The sequence below is a fragment of the Pongo abelii genome, chromosome 19, assembly GCF_028885655.2.
Source record: "Pongo abelii isolate AG06213 chromosome 19, NHGRI_mPonAbe1-v2.0_pri, whole genome shotgun sequence".
In the NCBI taxonomy this organism is placed as follows: domain Eukaryota; kingdom Metazoa; phylum Chordata; class Mammalia; order Primates; family Hominidae; genus Pongo; species Pongo abelii.
The window spans coordinates 3,687,143-3,709,702 of NC_072004.2; the positions used below are offsets into that span (position 1 = coordinate 3,687,143).

At 55.2% G+C, this 22,560-nt stretch overlaps 1 protein-coding gene across 1 annotated transcript; it reads right to left on the reverse strand.

Annotated features, from left to right (window-relative positions):
* Positions 1–1,148: 1,148 nt before the first annotated feature.
* P2RX1 (purinergic receptor P2X 1) lies at positions 1,149–21,743 on the reverse strand. Its single transcript, XM_024235149.3, has 12 exons — positions 21,607–21,743; positions 10,593–10,740; positions 10,231–10,302; positions 9,724–9,793; positions 9,319–9,415; positions 8,942–9,022; positions 8,593–8,734; positions 5,047–5,174; positions 3,755–3,845; positions 2,995–3,060; positions 2,519–2,620; positions 1,149–2,387 (listed from the first exon to the last, which is right to left on the reverse strand). The coding sequence occupies exons 1-12, from the start codon at positions 21,741–21,743 to the stop codon at positions 2,322–2,324; spliced, it is 1,200 nt and encodes a 399-aa protein (XP_024090917.3). The 3' UTR covers positions 1,149–2,321.
* Positions 21,744–22,560: the final 817 nt, after the last annotated feature.

Below are 22,560 nucleotides of genomic sequence, written 5' to 3' on the forward strand. Positions count from 1 at the left end.
GGGGGCAGGAAGTGCAAACGCAGGTGTGTCTGCAGAAAGAAGGGTGGACAGAAGAGGAAGTTCCAGTCTTATAAAATCTAAGTGATGGATCTTGGTTGGGGGAGAGGGCAGAAGGCCAAGGCCCTGAGGGAGATGGCAGGGGCTGGCCTGTGTTGTCCAGTCTGGTAGCCGCTAGTCACATGTAACTATTTAAATTAATTAAAAATAATTGGGCAGTTATGGTGACTCCCGCCTGTAATCCCAGCACTTTGGGAGGCCGAGGCTGGCGGATCACCTGAGGTCAGGAGTCTGAGACCAGCCTGGTCAACCAACATGGTGAAACCCCATCTCTACTAAAAATACACAAAAAAATTAGCCAGGCGTGGTGGCGGGCACCTGTAATCCTAGCTACTTGGGAGGCTGAGGCAGGAGAATTGCTTGAACTCGGGCTGGAGGCTGCAGTGAGCCGAGATCGTGTCACTGCATTCCAGCCTGGGCGACAGAGCAAAATTCTGTCTCAAAAAAAAATTGATTAATTAAAAGTAAGTAAAATACAAATTTCATTTCCTTGGCTGCGTATTTCCACTGAGGCCACCTGTGGCTTTTGGGTACCCTATTGGACAGCATAGATAGAGAATGTTTCCATCATTCCAGAAGGTTCTACGGGACAGCACTGGTCTAGACGGAGCATGGTGACTGGGTGGGGCACGCTGCCCAGAGATCCTACCTGGCTGTAAGTCCAGGCCTGAAGTCATGCCCACAGCAGGGCCCTGCACACAGCCTCAGTCAAGTCCCTCCTCCCCTCTTTGGGATTCCCCCAGATCTCCCTCCTGGCACAGCCAGCCCCTTCCTCCCCACTGTTTCACGAGGCCACTCCTGGGGTTCTCTACTTGTCCCACTGCCAGGCCTCTCACAGCCGTGGAGGGTTGGGAAGAGTGCCAATGTTCAGGGCTGTGCCAAGATGGCAACCCATGGACAGAGGTAAGCTGACCTCTCCACCCAGCGCTGACCCTACTGGGCTCAGGGCGTATGAGTCGGCTCACTGGTCCCCACCAGCAGATCCAGAGGGATCTCAGAGACTGCCCAGCTCAGCCCCACATTTCACAGACGAGCACACTGTGTTTCAGAGAGGTCTGGAAAGAAAGCACGGACGGCAGAGGTTTGTCCTCATTCCCTTTATTGTACTCCACCCCTCGCTTCCCCCAGACCTTCTGTTCAGACTGAGCCAGGCAGGCCCCAGGATTTGGCTGGGGCTCCTACCCCAACCCGAGGTAGCTGAGTAAGGATTCATGGCTAGGAGGGCTGTCCTGGGCTGGCACGCTTGGAGAAGCCTTTCCCTATGGAGGTGATATGGCACGGACCATGTGTGTGTGCTTGGGGGTGTAGATGTGTGTAGATGGTTGTGATTGCAGGGCCCAAGCTGTTCACATACACTGTGGAAGGATGCTGTGTGCACGTAGGTGGTGTGTACACTGGGTTGTGTGCCTGAGACACCGTGTGGCACGTGAGCACACAACACACATGCTGAAGGTGTTTGAGACCCTATTCAGTGTCTGCACCTGCCAGGAAGTGCAGGCTCGGGGCTAAGTTTGACTCCTGCTCAGGAGCTTAGAGTCAGAAAGTTCGAGGACAGCACTTCTTAAACTTAGGTCCCAGAATGGCCTGGGGAGTTTGCCGTCCACACAGCTCATATGGCCAGCCCTGGAGCTTTTGGTTCAGGAGGTCTGGGGCGGGCCCAGGAGCTTGCATGGTCGATAAGTTCCCCAGGGAAACCAAAGGCCAGGAAGAAACAGGGCTCAAGCAGGGCTGTCTAACAGAACTTTCTTCGATGGTGAAAATGCCCCGAGCTGTCCAGTATGGCAGCACTAACCACATGTGTCTATTGAGCAGTTGAAATGTGGCTAGTTCAACTGAGGAATAGAATTTTGTGTTTCATTCTATTTTATTTTAGTTTAATTTGGTCACCTATGGTTACTGACTGCCACATTGGAGAGCACAGATCTAGAGAAATGGAGGCAGCAGGTTGGATAATGAGAGTCCAGAGAGAGAAGCACGAAGCTAGGGTACAGGTGTGTGGGAGGGTCCTGCCCAGCTCCAGCCCTTCCCCACCAGGAGCGGCCGAGGCTAGGGTAGGGCTCCCTCGGTGGGTGTGGAGTTGGAGCCAGAGCTCAGATTCGCACAGGTCTCTCCTAGTATGCACCCTGAGCTTCTGGCAAACTGCCCTCTGCCTGGCTGAGAGGGTAGGAGACTTCCTGGGGAGGCCCCTCTGCCCTGGCTGGGACCCACCAGGGCTCCAGGCTGAAGCCTCACGCTGCACCCAGTCAGGAGTCGGGGGCCGAGCATCAGGATGTCCTCATGTTCTCCTGAAGGCCCAGGGTGGAGCTGGTGGCTGCGAGGTCACGCTCATCCTGTGTATGTGGTGCAAGGGTTAGGGGATACAAGTCAGTGCTGGGGAAGCAGCTGCCCACGCCCCTCCACCCCAACACAGACACACGCGCCGGAGGCCTTCGAAAGGCCTGGCTTGGGGGGGTTCTCTTACCGCCCCTGGCCCCATGTCCTCAGCGTACTTGAACTTCTTCTGCTTGTAGTAGTGCCTTTTGGGCAGGATGTGAAGCAGCAGCAGGTCACAGAGAACTGTGGCCTGGGGTCAGGGAAGGGCACGGAGACAGCGCGGGAATGTGGGGGTGGGTACAGAGCCCTCCACATCCCACCTCAGTCCCTGGTGGTGTGGCCCTGGCTGGATCTGACCTCACCAGAGGCCAGTTTCCTGGAGGGTGGATGAGTCCCTGCAGGACTTTCAGGGGACCAAGATGGTTCCACCCCAACTCTGTCCTGCCCCAGCTCTGGGCCTTGGTTTTCTTAGATCTACTGTAGGTGGTGAGGTGGGCAGCTGCTGGCTCAAAAATGATAGACAGTTAGGGTCAAGCTTTAGAGTGAGGGACGTCTTGCTGCTACTGAGTTGTGGAAGAGGAGGGGCCGACCCCAGCACAGTGAGCCGGTGACCCCAGCACTTACCACCCCAAAGATGCCAATTCCAGAGCCGATGGTGGTCATTGTGGGGATGATGTCAAACTTCCCGGCCTGGTGGCAGGACCCAGGGAGAGAAGGGCTAACCGTCGGGAAGGGGCCCAGCTAGAAAAGGCCGGACCTGGGACAAGGGGACTTCCCCACCCTCGGCTGTGAACTGTCCCCTCCTCGGACTCTACATGGGCCACCAGCTGCTGGTCAGTAGACCTGGGTTTTTTTTTTTTTTTTTAGACAGAGTCTTGCTCTGTCGCCCAGGGTGGAGTGCAGTGGTGCGATCTTGGCTCACTGCAACCTCTCCCTCCCGGATTCAAGTGATTCTCCTGCTTCATCCTCCCGAGCAGCTGGGATTACAGACATGCGCCACCATGCCCAACTAATTTTTGTATTTTTTAATAGAGACAGGGTTTCACCATGTTTGCCAGGCTGGTCTTGAACTCCTGACCTTGTGATCCACCTGCTTCGGCCTCCCAAAGTGCTGGGATTACAGGCGTAAGCCACCGCACCCGGCCCTAGACCTGGGTTTTGACCTTGGCTCTGCCTCCCTGAGCGCAAGGAGACTGTGGGGGAGACACGGCCACAGGTTGCAAAGCCCTGCCCTGGACATGCCCCATGCCCATCTGTTATTAGAAGTAAAACTGCTGAATGCACCCACCCAACTTCCGGTTGTCTATAACTGTAGACGCCCAAAGGTACTCACAGGAGCTGAGAATGTGTCTCAGCTGCCACCACTCTCACACTGGACACTTACCTTGCCGTCCACCAGGATGTCAAAGCGAATCCCAAACACCTTGAAGAGGTGACGGTAGTTGGTCCCATTCTCCACAAAGTGCCTGGCAAACCTTGGGGAAGGGATGAGGTGGCAGGAGGGTGATGGAGGGGACTGTCTTGGGTCTGGAGTTCTTAGTGCATCAGGGATGCAGGAGCTTTAGTGGTCTCTGAATACAGCCCCATCCCCAACCCCGGGCAGGATCCCAGGCCTCATTCTGGGAAAGTTGTACTCAACGCTTGCCCCAACTCCTTTTTTTTTTTTTTTTTTGTGAGACGGAGTCTCGCTCTGTCGCCAGGCTGGAGTGCAGTGGTCAGATCTCAGCTCACTGCAACCTCCGCCTCCCGGGTTCAAGCGATTCTCCTGCCTCAGCCTTCCGAGTAGCTGGGACTACAGGCATGTGCCACCACGCCCAGCTAATTTTTGTATTTTTAGTAGAGACGGGGTTCACCATGTTGGCCAGGATGGTCTCAATCTCTTGACCTCATGATCTGCCTGCCTTGGCCTCCCAAAGTGCTGGGATTACAGGCGTGAGCCACCGCACCTGGCCCCAACTCCTTTTTGTTTGTTTGTAAGAGATGGGGTCTTAGCCGGGCGCGGTGGCTCACACCTGTAATCCCAGCACTTTGGGAGGCTGAGGCTGGCGGATCACGAGGTCAGGAGATCGAGACCATCCTGGCTAACACGGTGAAACCCTGTCTCTACCAAAAATACAAAAAATTAACCAGGCGCTGTGGCGGGCGTCTGTAGTCCCAGCTACTCGGGAGGCTGAGGCAGGAGAATGGCGTGAACCCGGGAGGTGGAGGTTGCAGTGAGCCAAGATCGCACCACTGCACTCCAACCTGGGGGACAGAGCGAGACTTTGTCTCAAAAAAAAAAAAGAGATGGGGTCTCATTCTGTCACCCAGGCTGGAGTGCAGTAGTGTAATCACAACTCTCTGCAGCCTCAGATTCCTGGTCTCAAAGCAATCCTCCCACCTCAGCTTCCCAAGATGCCTTGATCACAGGTGTGGGCTACTATGCTCAGCCATTGCCCCAGCTCCCAATGTCAGCAATTTCCCCAGCTAGTCCTGGCCGGGTGGGCCTGAAGGGGTCTGAGACCCAGGGACAGGGGATTAGAGACTTCAATATCTTTCTCCCTGCTGGTTTCCTGGGAGCTGCCCAGGACCCTCTGCTCCCCTCTGGGGACACTTCTTCAGGCCTGAAGTGTTCTGGGAGTAGAAAAGCCCGCAAGACCACAAGGAAGAATGTACTGCTGGGGGCCTGGCAGACACCTGAAGTTGAAGCCTGGGGAGAGATTTTTCTCCTCGTACAGCCCATGGAACTCGTAGATGGGTCTGCAGTGTCGTACGTGCCAGTCCAGGTCACAGTGCCAATCGATGGTGATGCCAACCACTCCACCCTGCCAGGGACACAAGTAGTTAAGATCTGAGATTTCAGAATCAAAAACCCCTGTCTCAGCCGGGCACAGTGGCTCACACCTGTAATCCCAGCACTTTGGGAGGCCGAGGCGTGTGGATCACCTGAGGCCAGGAGTTCAAGACCAGTCTGGTCAACAGAGTGAAAACCCGTCTCTACTAAAAATACAAAAATTAGCCAGGTGTGGTGGCACACACCTGTAATACCAACTACTTGGGAGGCTGAGGTAGGGGAATCACTTGAACCTGGGAGGCGGAGGTTGCAGTGAGCCAAGATGCGTCACTGCACTCTAGCTTGGGCACAGAGCCAGACTCTGTCTCAAAAACAAAAACAAACAAACAAACAAACCCATCTCACAGCTGGTACAAGCACTCTCTCAAGAACAGAACATTTTGGAGCCGGGCGTGGTGGCTCACCTGTAATCCTAGCATTTTGGAAGGCTGAGGTGGGCAGATCACTTGAGATCAGGAGTTTGAGACCAGCCTGACCAACATGATGAAACCCCATCTCTACTAAAAAATACAAAAATTAGCTGGGCATGGTGGCGGGCGCCTGTAATCCCAGCTACTTGGGAGGCTGAGGCAGGAGAATCGTTTGAACCCGAGAGGCAGAGGTTGCAGTGAGCCGAGATCATGCCACTGCACTCCAGCCTGGGCAACAGAGCAAGACTCTGTCTCAAAAAATCAACAACAAAAAAAAACTGAACATTTTTTATTTAAGAAAAGATACTGAGAAACTGTTTTGGGGTACAGGTCCTGTCACCCTCACTGGCCTTCCCTCCCATTACCCTCCACACTCCAGCTCTCTGACCACTTCATTTTCAGTTATTTATTACTTATTTATTTATTTATTTATTTATTTATTTATTTTCGCCCTGCTCTTGTAGCCCGGATATGTCCTTGTTATTCCCTTCTGTTTCACTCATGTGTTTTCTTTGGGAACGTTTCTTGCTTTATAATCATAAGTTTATTTAGTGTGATTATGTATTAACCCATCTCCTCCAAGACTATAAGCTCCAGGAGGACGAAGCTGTCTGTCTCATTCATCACCAACTCCTGAGTTCCTGGCACAGGTCAGAGTGTGGGAGGCAAGCAGACAATTACTGCATTAATTAAAGAAGGAATCTGTGAAGACCTGGATTGGGAAGAAAACATTTGAGAAAGCGAAGCTCCTCAGGGCGAGGCGAGTAATGGAGCAGGCGGAGATAGGCTGAGCAACAGAAGAAGAGCTGGAAGGTGGTTGGAGAAGGGGGCAGGGAGTTGGGCAACTTGCCAGGAGCCTAGTTACTGAGAAGTTCCCAGTTGAAGATGGCAGGGAGTTTTTTTTTTTTTCTTTTTTGTGAGACAGAGTCTTGGTCTGTCACCCAGACTGGAGTGCACTGGCACGATCTCGGCTCACTGCAACCTCTGCCTCCCAGGTTCAAGCAATTCTCCTGCCTCAGCCTCCTGAGTAGCTCAGATTACAGGTGCCCGCCACCACGCCCGGCTAATTTTTTGTATTTTTAGTAGAGACGGGGTTTCACCGTGTTAGCCAGGATGGTCTCGATCTCCTGACCTCATAATCCGCCCGCCTCGGCCTCCCAAAGTGCTGGGATTACAGGCGTGTGCCACCGCGCCCAGCCCTGATGACAGGGAGATTTTTAGGAACAGGGAGGTCTAACATTCAGCGTGTGTATTGCTCTGGCGTCAACCCCCCTCCAGGGGTCAGGAAACTGAGGCCCATGGGCCTGATCATGGCCAGGTCCACTGTTCACATATTGTCTGTGGCTGCCCTTGCCCTTCCACAGCTGACTTGGGTAGTTGGCACAGAGCCCATATAGCCAGCAAAGCTGAAAATAGTTACTATCTGGCCCTTGAAAGAAAGGGTTTGCTGACCTCCCTTGTAGACAGACAAATGTGTCGTGAGTGGGTTATTTTGGTAACATCACAGAAAAGGGATTGATTTCGTTCCTGAATAGGCAACTGCAAGAGCAGGATTAATAAGGAACACGTGCTGCCAGGTGTATAGGCTTCCCACGTGCCAGGCAGCGAGGCACGCCAGGCACACCGCATCAACTCACTTGACCCTCAGGACGACCCCACGAGACTGGCACCATTATTGCCCCCTTTTGGTGGGTCCAAAAACTCAGACCCACTGAAGTTAAGAGACTTGTCTGAATTCATACTTCTCGTTTGGGGCAGAGCTGGGATTTGAACCCAGTTAGCTAGTTCTGTGCTCATAGGGCCTGCTTCTCCAGAATCCCAGGTGACTGCGACGATCCCAGGGGCACAGGATTTCTCAGAGGCCATAGGCTATAGGATTCAAGCTGCTTTTTTTTTTTTTTTTTTTTAATTTTTTTTGAGACGGAGTTGCTCTGTCGCTCAGGCTAGACTAGTACAGTGGTGCAATCTCGACTCACTGCAACCTCCACCTCCCAGGTTCAAGCGATTCTCCTGCATCAGCCTCCTGAGTAGCTGGGATTATAGGCGCCCGCCACCACACCCAGATAATTTTTTTTTTTTTTTTTTTGGACAGAGTCTTGCTCTGTCCCCCAGTCTGGAGTGCAGTGGCGTGATCTCAGCTCACTGCAACCTCTGTCTCCCAGGTTCAAGCGATTCTCCTGTCTCAGCCTCCCAAGTAGCTGGGATTACAGGTGCATGCCTAATTTTTTACATGGCTAATTTTTTTGTATTTTTAGTAGAGACGGGGTTTCACCATACTGGTCAGGCTGGTCTTGAACTCCTGACCTCAGGTGATCCGCCCACCTTGGCCTCCCAAAGTGCTGGGATTACAGGCATGAGCCACTGTGCCCGGCCAATTTTTGTTTTTGTTTTTTTCTTTTGAGATGGAGTCTTGCTCCATTGCCCAGGCTGGAGTGCAGTGGCACAATCTTAGCTCACTGCAACCTCCGCCTCTCGGGTTCAAGTGATTCTCCTGCCTCAGCCTCCCTAGTAGCTGGGATTACACGCGCGCGTCACCATGCCTGGCTAATTTTTGTATTTTTAGTAGAGAAGGAGATTTCACCATGTTGGCCAGACTAGTCTCAAACTCCTGGACATCAAGTGATCCACCCGCCTCTGACTCCCAAAGTGCTGGGATTATAGGCATGACCCACCGCACCTGACCAAGCTGCTTTTATCTAATTTTTTTTTTTTTTTTTTAAAGCAGGACATCAACAAACATCCAGATGACAAGGTCTGCCCACATCCGTTCATTCTGGGCACCTCCTTTGTGCCAGTTCCATGCCAGGACCTGCTGAAGACATGGATCCGACCCTCAGGGGACCCCGGTATTAGGGGACAGACCCATACATATACTCAGCCCTCACCAGGGAGACTTGGGAAGATGAACTGGACCTAAAAAGCGTTTATCAGGATCCTGCGGCCCAGCCCTCCCCCCCTGCCTGGCACCATGCCCCATACCTTCTCAGCCAGGGTGCTGAAGTTCTGGCCTGACTCTTGCACCACGTAGCCAAGCTGGAAGACTGGGCACAGGGGGTGCAGGGTCTTGTGATAGAGGCAGGTCTTCATGTAGGCAGCATTCACCTCCTCCACCAGGTTGCGCCTATGGGGGTGGAAGGTGTTGACAGCAGCTGTGTGTCATCCGGGAGGGTGCCCACCACGCCCCAAAGCCTGGGGACCCCTCACAGGCTCCACAATGCCCCTTTGATTCCTTCCATGAGAGCAGGAATGGAGGGAGACAGAGACAGCTGAGAGTTGCTGGAGCAGCCCCAGCCAGCTGCCTGCATTTCTGCCCGAATTTTCCACGCACCTGTTGACCTTGAAGCGTGGAAAGCTGATGCTGTTCTTGATGAAAAGAGTGAAGTTCTCGGCCTCTCGGAGAAGGGCAGGGCTGGAGGACACCACACTCACTCACTGCCCCTCCCCAGGAGGCCCCCTGTGTGTCTCACACAGAGCTTGGACTAGCAGGGGGTGGGCGGAGCCTCCAAGACCCGCCTGCAGCCCTGGGCGGGTTGAGGGGTGGGTGTGTTCTAACGTGGCCAGGACCCAGGGGAATCTTCAGCCTAGGTTGCACGGATGGGGTGAGGGTGGGGTGAGAAAAAGGGGTAAAGATCCTTTCTAGACCCAGGCCCCCCTCTGTCTGGCCTGGGACCCTGTTCTTAGCTCCCTGGAAGGTCAGAGTGTTACCGTGGGATGTCATCATCCACCTCCACGGGGCACCAGCCAAAGATCTCACACGTCTTCACAGTGTCGTTGAAGGCCACACACTTGCCCGTGCGGATGCCTGGTGCCAGAGAGAAACCCCTGGGTGCCTGCAGTAAACAGAGGAGGCCGCCCCAGACCCCTTCTCCAGGAGCTCCCAGTGATGGGCCACTCAAGCAAAGGAGCCGAGGACAGAAACGTGGCTGGGTCCGGCCGGGACGGGCAGGCCACGCCCGGGGGGAGGAGGGAGAGGGCAGGAGGAAGTCCCTCCTGGAGTCCCCCTCGGCTGGAGGGGTGCGGGGAGAGGCAGGTCAGCACCAAGCTGGGCCTACAGGATGGCAGGGCCCGCAGCCGGGGGACTGTGGAGGGACAGGAGGAGGCTGACCTTACCTTGGGCCTTCCTCTTGGCCTTCCCAGGGGTACAGCCGCTGTCTTCCTTACATATGCCCCCTTCTGGGTGCTGGGGGAGGCGAAAGCTGCTGGCCCCAGGCCCCTTGGGTGGGGTCCTGAGAAGAGCCCCTCCCCCCCCCCAGGGCCCTAGGGAGAGCGTGGGGCAGTCTCAGACCTCTCTGGAGTGACGCCTGCTCACAGCCTCCTTCCCCCGTTTCTCCCTACACTGCTCTGCCGAGGCCCCCCCCAGCCCGGGCTCATGCCCAGCCGCCCACTGCCAGTGTCAGCTGGGCGGTGGGGGTCGGCATGAAGTCTCGGCACCCTGCCTGGTACACCGTGTGCTGGGCAGAAAGGCTAAGCTCTGCAAGGGTTGACAGTTGCTGTGTATGAATATGTGCCCGAATTTCCATCACTATGGCCCCTGCAGGAAGTGCCCCTGGAGACTTTCTCTGCACATCATTTTCCCCTGTGAGTCCCAGAAGGGGGCTGGCAGGCAGAAGTCCTCACCTCTGCGCAGTAGCCTTGAGTCTGCTTCGGGGTCACGATGAAATTGGTCATGACTACGAAGGAGTTGTCCCCCTAGAAGTGAGGGGCAGGAGGAGGGTGGGGTGGGCTGGGAGCTGGGAGAAGAGCCCCAAGGGCCCCACCACTGCCCAAGCAGAGGCCCCTAGAGCCCACAGGACACGCAGCAGCCACCACACCCCCTGCCACCAACATGGGGTGACATCACCAGGCTGCTTCTGCCCAGTATTCACAGAGGTCCAGAGAGAAAGAGGAGCTGGGCTGGTCCCACAGGGACGTGGGACAGAGTTCCACCCAGCTCTGAGACAGGCCCTGTGAGGGGAAGGTGCAGCCTTGAGCCAGCTCACCTGGGCTGGGAAGACGTAGTCAGCCACGTCCCAGACCTGGGGGCCGAGGCCAGGGAGCTGGGTCACGGCCAGGCCCTTGAGTTTCACAGACACACTGCTGATGAGGCCGCTTGAGGTCTGGTAGCCCTTCTCATAGAGAAACACCCACCTGTGCGGGTGGGGACAGAGGGGGAGTTGTGGTTCTGGCACCAGCTGGACCCATCACATGCTTTCCCGCGCCCTCCCCAGATGTGCCTCTGAGCCACTATCTGCTCCTAAAGCTCCTGTCTTGGGCTAGAGGCAGGACAGCCTCCCCTGCCTCCCCCTGCTGGCCTGGGCCTGAAGTTCCACGGTGCTTTTCACTACGAAAATGCAAATTCAGGACGGGCGTGTCATCCCAGCATTTTGGGAGGCCGAGGCGGGTGCATCACCTGAGGTCAGGAATTTGAGCCCAGCTTAGCCAACATGATGAAACCTGTCTCTACTAAAAATACAAAAATTAGCTTGGCATGGTGGTGAGTGCCTGTAATCCCAGCTACCTGGGAGGCTGAGGTGGGAGACTCGCTTGAACCCAGGAGCCGGAGGTTGCAGTGAGCCGAGATCGCACTATTGTACTCCAGCCTGGGCGACAAGAGCAAAATTCTGTCTCAAAAAAAAAAAAAAAAAAGAAAGAAAGAAAGAAAGAAACTGCTAATTCAAATACTCTTTCCAATCCTTTTCCAAGAACAGAGTTTGCTGGGGCCTGGAGGCCAAGCCTCTTGGACCCTAGTCCTTCCCAGGGTGCTCCTCCTTCCAGAGGTCCCAGCAGAGCACGAAGGCTGAGAATATGGTCTTCAATACCTAACAGCCTGGGTCTAAATCCCAGCTCCATACTTACTGTGGGATTTGGGGTAAGCTATTCAATCCCCCGTGCCTCAGTTTCCTCATCTATAAAATAGGAATAACAATGGTACTTCTTTTTTTTTTTTTTTTTTTTTTTTGAGACGGAGTCTCGCTCTGTCACCCAGACTGGAGTGCAGTGGCGCCATCTCGGCTCACTGCAACCTCCTACACCCGGGTTCAAGCAATTCTCCTGCCTCAGCCTCCTGAGTAGCTGGGATTACAGGCATGCGCCACCACACCCAGCTAATTTTTTGTATTTTTAGTAGAGATGGGGTTTCACCATGTTGGCCAGGATCGTCTCGCTCTCTTGACCTCGTGATCCGCCCCCCTCGGCCTCCCAAAGTGCTAGGATTACAGGCACAAGCCACCGCACCCGGCCAACAATGGTACTTCTTGTAGTGATCAAGTGAGTGAGTTCATACATGTAGAAACACTCAGAATGGGGATGGCACAGAATAAATGCAGTACAGACATTAGTTCTTATTATGATCCAGCCATGCTGGGACCCCCTGGGAGACAGCGAGGAAAACGGAGCAGGGAGGTGGTCCTCTGGAGGGCTTGCAGCATCCAGCCCCTCGGTCTAGGCACTGTGGGAGTGGCTCAGTCAGGAGGTCTTCCAGCTTTCTTGGGAAATTCTAGCCTTGCCTTCCCAGCATTGAGCAGTCCCGTTCCTTTGGATTCTCCACTTTCAGTCTGGAAGGTTCCATGGGGCTAACCTCTCTCCTAGCCCCAGGAGTTGGGCAGATGACCAAGGCTTGCCAATCAATGTTCCATCCCCCAGTAACAGTGACGGGTCTAAGGACACACCCATGACCTGGGGAGTTTCAGCAATGAGGCCAGGACTTTTCTGGGAATTGCCAGAAAAGAAACGTCCTATCTACTGAGTGGCGAAGCAGGGCGGCTGCAAGATGAAAACTATGGTAGTCATCGTTGCTACCCCTGGAAAGAGCCATCCTGACAATGAAGCTCTCCTAGAGGAAAGCCAGGCCAGGGGACAGAGAGGGGTGGAATCCTGACAATGTTGTTTGAGCACCTGGATTCAGCCATACCTGAAGCATGCTTGAAAAATCTACTTCTGGATTTTTCAGTTACATAAACCAATAAATGTCCTTCCTTTATTTAAGCCAGTTTGGATTTGGTTTCTGTTGCTTGCAAATGAAACAGTCCTGGATAACTCTCCTCTCCAGGCTGTGGCCCCTTCCTCGAGGAAAGACTCTGTGGAGATTCAGGGTAACGTGTGTGTGTGTGTGTGTGTGTGTGTGTGTGTGTGTTCAGGTATGGGGTGTGTGGCTGTATACCTCCAGGGCAAATCTGTGAGTGCACCTGTGGTCAGATGTGTCATCCCCCTCCACTCCTTACCCTACCCCAAGCTCACCTGTCCAAGGGGAGCTCAAAGCAATGGACTCCCTTCTCCTTCTCCCAGGGCGCAGGTCTGGTAACAGAACTCTCCAGGCCTCTTAGTCCCAGAGTCACCTCTCTCCCTGCTGCAGGCCCCATGGAGGCCACCAACCAATGTCCTCTTCTTTCTTCTCATGGTCCACCCACCTCTTCTCCAAGCCCCCTCTCACCTTGGCACTGCGGCCAAGCCACATGCTCCCGAAGCCTACGCCTGGTCACTGCTGTCCCCTGCAGGTCCCAGAGAGCAACAGGTGGAGGCATGACAAAGGCCTCTGATCCTGGGTGTCCTGAGTCTGTCACGCTGCCTCCAGCCCCATCAGGGAGAGCAAGAGCATCGCCCATCCCCCCACTGGCCTCCTTGGGCCCCTTCCTCTAGGAAGGCCTCTGGTTCTGTGTCCAAGCCAGAAGGAGCTGATGCAGGGGGGAGGAGGAGTTTCTCCTTGTCCTGAGCCCCTCTGTAGGATGGGCCACTGACCTCCCTCTCGGCACCTTCAGCCCCAACAGCTTAGCAACGTTTCTATCTTTGCCCAAGACCAACTTTCTATCTTTTCCTGAGAGACAGGGAAGCTGAGGCCTGCAGGTGTGGCAGTCTCAAGGGTCCCCACATTTGAGGCACCCAGCCCAGGACTCAGCCCACCTCCACTGAGCAACACTGGCTTCCACGTGTCTCCCAGGAGGCAGAGCACAGAGGGGAAACAGAGACACCTGGAGCCCACACGCCAGGGCTGATGCACTCAGCGTGCATCTGTGTCTGCCCTTGGAGCTGCCGGTCTTGAGGTCGAAGGGAAAGGTCGGTCAGATCTGGCATTCATGACCTCAACTCTGGTGATAATAGAATGACTATGGGCCAGGCGCGGTGGCTCACGCCTGGAATCCCAGCACTTTGGGAGGCCAAGGCAGGTGGATCACCTGAGGTCAGGAGTTCAAGACCAGCTTGGCCAACATGGTGAAACCCCGACTCTACTAAAAATACAAAAATTAGCCAGGCATGGTGGTGGCGGGCACCTGTAATCCCAGCTACTTGGGAGGCTGAGGCAGAGACTCACTTGAACCTCAGAGGTGGAGGTTGCAGTGAGCCGAGATTGCACTCTGCACCCCAGCCTAGGCGACAGAGTGAGACTCCGTCTCAAAAAAACAAAAAATAATAATAGAATGACTATGGTGCCAGGCCCACTCCTCCAAAGCCATGCCTTGATCTGGCCTTGTTGTCACCACCCTGGGAAGACAACCAAGAGGGCCTGATGTCAGACACAGGCATCTTCAGAAGCCTCTCCCCTTCCAGAAATAGCCCTCACCATGCTTTCTACCTCATCATCAGCAATCCCCCATCCTGGGGCTCTCCAATGGCCTTCTCGTGGAATAGGCCACATGGTGGAGTGGCTGAGGGTCAGGTGCCAGCCCTGCTGCTCCCTAGCTGTGTGGCTTCAGACTAGAGACTACAACTCTCTGAGCCCTGGTTTTCTCAATAAAACAGAGGTGACGCCACCTACCTTAAAGGCGCTGCTTACTCAGTAAGTGTTTAGTGAGACCCTACTACAAACTCAGCCTGGGCTCCAGGAGACGGAAGCATCTAGGTAAGCGTTTGGGGGAAGCTTCTATGAGTTCTTTTTTTTTTTGAGATGGAGTCTCAGTCTGTCACCCAGGCTGGAGTGCGGTGGCGCGATCTTGGCTCACTGCAACCTTCGCCTCCCGGGTTCAAGCGATTCTCCCACCTCAATCTCCCGAGTAGCTGGGTTTACAGGCGCCCCACCACGCCCGGCTAATTTTTTGTATTTTTAGTAGAGACGGGGTTTCGCCATGTTGGTCAGGCTGGTCTGGAACTCCTGACCTCGTGATCCGCCCGCCTCGGCCTCCCAAAGTGCTGGGATTACAGGCGGGAGCCACCGCGCCCGGCCTCTGTGAGTTCTTAAGGAGATTAGCACAGTGCCTGGCACTCAGTGGGCACATATAACGAAAACCTCCCATTTTCACTGTTCTCTGTTCCTCCTTCACAAATTCCTCTTTCAATGTCGATCCACCCCTATTCCCTGAGTGAGCTGCCTCAGACACGCTGTGTCCCCAGAATTCTCTCTCCAGACTGCACTCTCCCTTGAGATTCAATTCCACACATTCAGTCATTCAACAAACTTAGCCGGGTGTGGTGGCTCAGGCCTGTAATTCTAGCACTTTGGGAGGCTGAGTGGGGAGGATCACCTGAGGCCAGGAGTTAGAGACCAGCCTGGGCAACATAGTAACACCCTGTCTCTACTAAAAAACAAAAACAAACACGTATTTATCCAGCCCCTATTCATGCGCCAAATACTGTTGAACAAAACAAACACAAAAGTGAACAAAACAAACAAAAATCTCGCACCCAAGGGTCTTACACAGATGCTCCTCGAATTACGATGGGGCTATAACCTGATAAACCCATCCTGAGTCAAAAAGGCTCTTAATACCCCCAATAAACCCACCATAAAGTCAAAAAATCCTAAGTCAAACCACACTAAGTCCAGATGCTCCTCAACTTACAATGTGGTGATGTCCTGATAAATTCTTTTTTTTTTTTTTTGAGACGGAGTCTCGCTCTGTCTCCCAGACTGGAGCGCAATGACGCGATCTAGGCTCACTGCAGCCTCTGCCTCCTGGGTTCAAGCAATTTTCCTGCCTCAGCCTCCTGAGGAGCTGGGATTACAGGTGCACACCAACACGCCTGGCTAATTTTTGTATTTTTAGTAGAGACGGGGCTTCACCATGTTGGCCAGGCTGGTCTTGAACTCCTGACCTCAGGTGATCCACCCACCTCTGCCTCCCAAAGTGCTGGGATTACAGGTGTAAGCCACTGTGCCCAGCCTACAAAATCTATTTCGTGCCAAGCACTAACCACTATACAGACAGAAATTCAACTGGATCAACCTGAACTCTTCATCTCCCTTTAGAACTTGTTCCCCTGTGTCCTCGTCATGGAGAATGGTGCTGTCCTCACCCTATCACCCAGGCTCAACACCTGGGCAGCATCCTCACAGCCACCCTCCCCATCATGCCCACATTCATTGGGTCCCCCAGTCCTTCTGGTCCTCCCTCGGCTTTCATCTAAGGACCCAGAAGGGCTGGTTGTGGGAAGGCTGAGACACTGGAGGAGCTGGGGCAGGTGCGGGGGCAGCTCCGGCATGGGTTGGGAGGACCGGCCAGGTGGCTGGTGGGACACAGGGTATGGCCATGGGCCACAGGCAGGAGTTGACCAGATGGGGCGTGTGCTGTCGGGGAGCAGCAGCCTTGGGGAAGGGCATGAGCAGACTCCAGGCCTGGGAGGGAATGTGCTCAGAACCCGTGCCCACCCTGAGGCCCCCATGCAACCCGCAGACAAGTCGAGGGGCATCTGGGTTAAGTTCCTTGAGTGCAGGATCTTGGTTTTTGTTCACTTCTGTATTTTTAGTGTCTAGAACAGTGCTTGGCACATAATAGGAACTCAGTAAACACTGTGTGTTGAATAACTGAATGTAGAATTGAATCTCAGGCCAACCATTTGTGGTTTTAATTATTTTATTTTTATTGTTATTTATTTATTTTTGAGACAGGGTGTCACTCTGTCCTCCAGGCTGGAGTGCACTGGTGCAGTCGTGGCTCACTGCAGCCTCAACTTTCCAGGTTCAGGTGATCCTCCCACCTCAGCCTCCTGAGTAGCTGGGACTGACTACAGGCACGGGCCACCACACCCGGCTAATTTTTTTTTTTTTTTTTTTTTTAGATACAGGGCCTCACTGTGTTGGCCAGGCTGGTCTTGGACCCCTGAGCTCAAGTGATCCTCTCACTTTGGCCTCCCAAAGTGCTGGGTTTACAGGCGTGCACCATGGCACCCGGTCTGTTTTTCTTTCTTCTTCTTCTTTTTTTTTTTTTTGAATACGTCACCAACCTCTAAAAACCAAGCAGTTTCTTTCATGCATAAATCTCACTTCCCACTTCTCTTGAGACGTCAGAAGCTCTGGCTGTGCTAGGTGTTACGTGCTGCGGCAACAATGGGCAGAAGCTGAGCAGGGGCCGCCCCAGGCGCGAGGCCTGCCGGGGTGACGACATCTGTCACCCGTGCTCACTGCCTCTGCCTTGGGTCCAGCCCTGTCCCCCCTTCCCATCCCTGCGGGCTCTTCACAGCTGTCCTGCCTCTGGCCCCCACGCCCATCCCTGCCTGCCCCAGGCCCTCCCCTGCTAGACATCCTTCCTCGGCTCCCTTCTGCCTGCAGAAGAAATCCGGGCGCCTCAGCCCGGTGTTCAAAGGCCTTCGCCATCGCCCCTGCTCTCCCTTTCGCAGCCTCTCCCTTGGGCTCCTTTTATGCCCCCTTCAGCCTAGTCCCAGTGACACCTTCTCTATTCCTCTCCGGCCCCAAGACCTTGGTTCACACTGTTTCCCGACAGGAGAGCCTGGAAGGGGTGGGCATGCAACCAGGCTCCTCCAATCAGGGCATTTCGTTTCCTTGACTGCAATGATTGATTGGTTCTGGGGTGGGCACGGGACCCGACCCCGGCCAATAAGAATTGAGCCTGAGACTTTCGCTGGCACTCTGGAGAAGGAGCCGCTCTTGTGCCTCGGGAGTGGCTAAACTGGTGAGATGTCAGCTTGGAGCTGCTGGTGGCCATTTCACCACTGTGAAGACAGAGAACCTGCCTGAGAATGAAGCCTCCAGAGAGGAAAGAAGAGCCAGGAAAGGGAGATAGGTCATGGACAGCTTCTTTTGAGAACCAAGACTGGACCCGCGGGAATTCCTCATCCCCTCTCCCCTCTAAACCTTACTCCTCCTGTGTCTTCATCCTGGAGGATCCAGCCGGGCCTGAAACCCACACTGATTTTTCAGTTACATAAACCACCGGATACCCCCACCCTTCCTTTTATTTATGTATTCATTTGTTTGTTTGTTTGTTTGTTTTTTTTTTGAGACGGAGTCTCACTCTGTTGCCCAGGCTGGAGTGCAGTGGTGCAATCTCGGCTCACTGCCATCTCCGCCCCCCAGATTCAATCGATTCTCCTGCTTCAGCCTCCCGAGTAGCTGGGATTACAGGCGTGCACCACCACACCCAGCTAATTTTTGTATTTTTAGTAGAGATGAGTTTTCACCATGTTGGTCAGGCTGGTCTCGAACTCCTGACCTCAAGTGACCCACCCGCCTTAGCCTCCCAGAGTGCTAGGATTACAGGCATGAGCCAACATACCTGGTCCACCCTTCATTTTAAATCTGTTTGATTGGACTTTTGTCACAGGAACCAAAGGAGTCTGGCTAATTCACCCTCAGTTCCTTCCTCTCCCTCTCTCCATTCCATGTCCCACCTCTGTTCTCCGGCACAGCACCAGGCATGGAGAAGATGCTGCAGAAACCATCCCTGGATGTGTTTCTCCCTGCAATAATTTCTATCCATCCTTCTCCCTGATTGGTGCACTCTGATCTCCACTTGGAGATCTCAGAACATGTGATTTCAAGAGGTCTGTGTGGAGGTGCAGGGGATGAGTGAGGACTTAGTTGAGAAGAGACCCAGAGGGACTGGAGAGAAAGCTGAGAGCAGACCAGCCCAGCCCACAGCCCCCAGGCCTTTGCTTATGGCTGGTTCCGTCAGTGTGTCACCTCCTCCAGGAAGGCCTCTCTGGCTTCCTCCCCAAGCAACATTCACAAATCCTTGGAGAAGCTCCTCTGTGCTGCAGCAAAACCACCACTCTCCTTACCCTGTCCCAATGTGCCCCAGCATGGCCTGTTGGGTCACAGATGACAGCCCACTGCCTGTACACCACCAGGGGCAGAGAGCTCATCAGCTCTTCGGGGAGAGCTCTAACTGAGACCATCTTTTTGTTTTTTTTTGAGATGGAGTCTCGCTCTGTCACCCAGGCTGGAGTGCAATGGGGCAATCTCAGCTCCACTCCGCCTCCAGGGTTCAAGCGATTCTGCTGCCTCAGCCTCCCAAGTAGCTTAGATTACAGGCGTGCACCACCACACCCGGCTAATTTTTTCTATTTTTAGTAGAGACGGGGTTTCACCATGTTGGACAGGCTGATCTCAAACTCCTGATCTCAGGTGATCCGCCCACCTCGGCCTCCCGAAGTGCTGGGATTACAGGCATGAGCCACTGCACCCAGCCTTAACTGAGACCATCTTAACTGGATCTGAGAGGGTCAGCTCAGCTCAGCCTTCTGGTCTCAGGCCCACTCACTGCCTGCACTTGCCTGGGATCTCCTGGAGGAGCATGACTTGCAGAGACCACAGCCTCAGTTTTTCTCCTGAGTCTGTGTTCTTGGCATCTCAGCCTCTCTGCTCAGCCTCAGTAACTCTGTCCATCTCTGAGCCTCGGGACCTCCCTTCCTTCGTCTGAGTTGTGCTCCGGCGTTTGTCCCTCGGTCCAGGTCTGTCTCTGCGTCCACCCATCCGCCACCCAGGCTTTGCCCTGTGTCTGGGACACAGGGGCCTGGCTCTTCTCTCATGCTCCTTTCCATCCCCTGGCAGTGCCCACAGGATCAGACATGAAAGCAAAGCCCTCCTCAGGAAACAGCAAAGTGCTGAGCTGAGTGCACTTTAGGGGAGGTCCCCTGCAACCCGTGCCCCACGGGCCGGTTAGGAAGCTGAGCCCGGAGATGCCAAGACCAAGTCCAGGGTGGGTCAGAAGTTGGGTTTGCCGCTGTTGGTTCCCGGCTGAGAGGTCAGTGCAGTACTGAGCAGTGGCCAGACGAGGGCGCAAGAGACAGCAGGCGCTACGGCCTGAGCAGGAGCTGGAAGCCTGCGCCTGCAGCCCTCGGGGTTGCTGGTGATGACGGACCCTGCCTTCCTTCCACCCTTTGCTGTGTGACGTGGGCAGGCCAGTGCCCTCTCTCTGAGGAGGTTTCCTTTCCAGAATATCAAGGCTGACTTTGGAGCCATGCACGTGGGTTCAAATCCTGGTTAGCCTCTTACTAAGCTGTGAGATCCTGGCTAATCCCTGTGGCCCTGAGCCCCACAGACACCGAGAAGGGCCACATCCATTTGGAAACTAATTAGACAGTCTTGGGAGGGAAGACGGGCAGGAGGGCGGTAGTGAGGTCCCCGTCACTGGAGGTATAGGTTCCCTGCTGGGCGGCAGCTTGGGGCATAGGCTAAGGCTGGGAATGGGTGGGTCCCTCCAACACTGACAGCCTGTGACCCACACACAGGAGGGACCTGGTGCCCCTCACACCTGCAGATCTGAAAGCAGAACTAGGGAACCGCAGGGGCAGAGAGAGGACAGCCTTCCCCCAGCCTCTTCCAGCAAGGGTAGGCTGGGCCTGTGCAGACAGCCTCTCCCAGGGAGGGTCAGGAGTGATGCTAAGGGTGGACTTCCGGCCCGTCCTGTGCCAGGCATCCATCATCAGTGCCCAGCAGAAAGGATCCACAGCCCCCTGTGATGGTGAGGAAGGAGAAGGCACAGCAGAGGCCTGGGGGTCAGGAGGGCTCAGCTCCAATCCTGGGTTTGCTGCTGACTTGCTGTGGACCTGGAAACCCCACTGCCCCTCTCTGGGCCTCAGTTTCCCTCACAAGCTCAAACAACATCACAGATGTCAAATTAGTTTCTGAACAAGAGAGAGGAGAGGCCAAGGCTGGGGCCTGGCCCTGGGTCCACCTGGCCAGCTCTGAGGTTTTGGGGACTGGTGGGACAGAGGGAGGGCTCTTTTGGATGCCAGAAGTTTCCGGGGGACTAGGACTTTGTGGTCCTTGTTTGGGCTCTGGGTCAGCCTGCCCTGGACTCCATTTAGCAGTTCTGGTTTGGAACCACGGTAAAAATGGGGAGGTCAGAACTCTCAGAGTCACACAGCAAAGGCAGGCAGGGGCTACTAGGCACCCCCAGGACCCCAGCAGGGGCTGAGCCCCCTCCAGTGGCCCTGGGGCCTCCAGGAGCCCTCTGCAGAGTCACTGTGAGTAGACAAGATGCACCACACACAGGGGACACACACTGGCCACCCAGACACCTGGCCACAGGGCAGACATGGGCACAGCCATGTGTACACACAAGGGTACCCACATGTGGGCACCCAGCCCCAGGGACACACACCCAGACACATAGAGGCACAGAGCTCCATGTGCACACTCACAAGTGTGCCAGCCTCTGCCAGGCCTGTCTTGGCTCCCGAGACAACCAGACTGCAGGAGCGTCCCACGCTGCCTCTGATTCTGCACTCCCGGCCCGGTGGGACAGGTCCAGAGGTGCCCAGAAAGGAACTATCATCCCTGGGACCAGAACCGATCTCCGTCCTCCACCTGACATGCCAACAGTAAGGCACCAGGTATTCAGAATGTGAGGGTTTCTCTGCTCCAGGGGCCTCAAACGTCCCTGGATGTCCCTCGCTCAGGCAGGGAAGGTGGCAGCAGAGTCTGTCTCTCTCTACCCTGTCATATGGGGTGACAGGTATGGGGTATGGCCTCTGTGTGTCAGTGGCAGCCTGGTTTGGCAGGCGGTCAGAGGTTGAGGACTCAGTGGCTGTGGTTGGTGGGGCCGTGGCCCTGAACATCACTAACCACTCAAAGGAACCATAACACTGAGCCGGCTCCTCAGAACCCAGAGACTCTGCCTCCTGTTCACTGACAGCCCCGGGGCAGGGCTTCCCCTCCGGCCTCGTCCCCATCTCAGCAGTGAGTGGCAGGATTTTCTATTCTCGCACGGTGGCTTGCCAGGAAGGCCTTCCCCTGGATGGAGAGGAAGAGGGGCTCGCTGGTGTCACGCAAGGGATCTCAGAGTCTGGAGGACAGGCCCGGGGTAGGGGCTGGTGCAGGCAGCGGGAGGGGCCCGGACTCACCCGATGACGTAGACCAGGACCACCAGCTGGATCAGTCGGAAGATAACGCCCACCTTCTTGTTGCGCACCAGCACCATGCGGGGGGTGTCGTACTCGAAGAGGAAGGTGGCCAGCTCCTCCTGGAACCGCCGTGCCATGGTGGGCCGGCTGGGGCTCAGAACCGAGCCCCCTGCACGGCCTCTGCTCTCAGGGTGAGCCGGGTGCCACCACCCACGTCGATGGTAGAGTTTCTCGGGGCTTCCTGGCCCCTTAGGAAGAGCAGGGCAGTGCAGGTGGGGCCAGAGGACAGGAGCCAGAGGTCAGCACTTGGGTTGGCGAGAGAATCCCTGGGCGGTCAGAGCAGCTCTTGGCCCCTGGAAAGCAATAGACTGCAGGCCAGCCTCGCCCATGGACAAATAAATTCCCAAAGATAGACGGGGCGGGGCTGGTGGGGCCACCCAGGCCCAGCCCCACTGCCCCTCCTGGCTCTGCGTGGGCCCTGTTGGGCCTCCGGAAACAGGAGTTGTTGGCAGGAAACCACAGGCCACCCGTCACAGGGGCAAAGATAAAGCTCTCAGTCGACTCCTCAAGTTATCCTCCCCCCAAAACCTGGCAAGATGGAGCTCTGGCCAGGGCCTGGGGGAAGCTAGAGTCTCCTCAGACTAGGAGCCTCCCCGCAACTCCCCTCCACTGCCAAAATCAGACATCCATCCCTAGCCCCATCCCCATCCGCCACCCTCCACCCTCCCCCGCCAGGGCTGGCTGCTCCGTCCCTGGGGGCCTGCATCGAGCAGGGCAGAGAGGAAGGAGGCTCTGAGTTCCAGCCTGGCCTGTGCCCGGTCAACCTCGGTGCTGAGTTGGCATCTCTATCCCCCACCTCTCCTCTCCCACCATCTGTCCTGGTGGCGCCACCATCAGAGGGAGAGAGGTGGCAGGTGCCCAGCCAAGGCAAGCACCACATCTGTCACACAGTGC

What these genes read in the sequence shown, in the direction of transcription:
- P2RX1 (XM_024235149.3), bottom strand. Translation starts at nt 21,743, where the DNA reads ATGGCACGGCGGTTCCAGGAGGAGCTGGCCACCTTCCTCTTCGAGTAC. An exon ending in CCACGCTTCAAGGTCAACAG is followed by an intron (nt 8,735 to 8,941) that starts GTGCGTGGAAAA and finishes CCACCCCCATAG; the next exon opens with GCGCAACCTGGTGGAGGAGG. An exon ending in TCAGCACCCTGGCTGAGAAG is followed by an intron (nt 5,175 to 8,592) that starts GTATGGGGCATG and finishes TGTCCCTGGCAG; the next exon opens with GGTGGAGTGGTTGGCATCAC.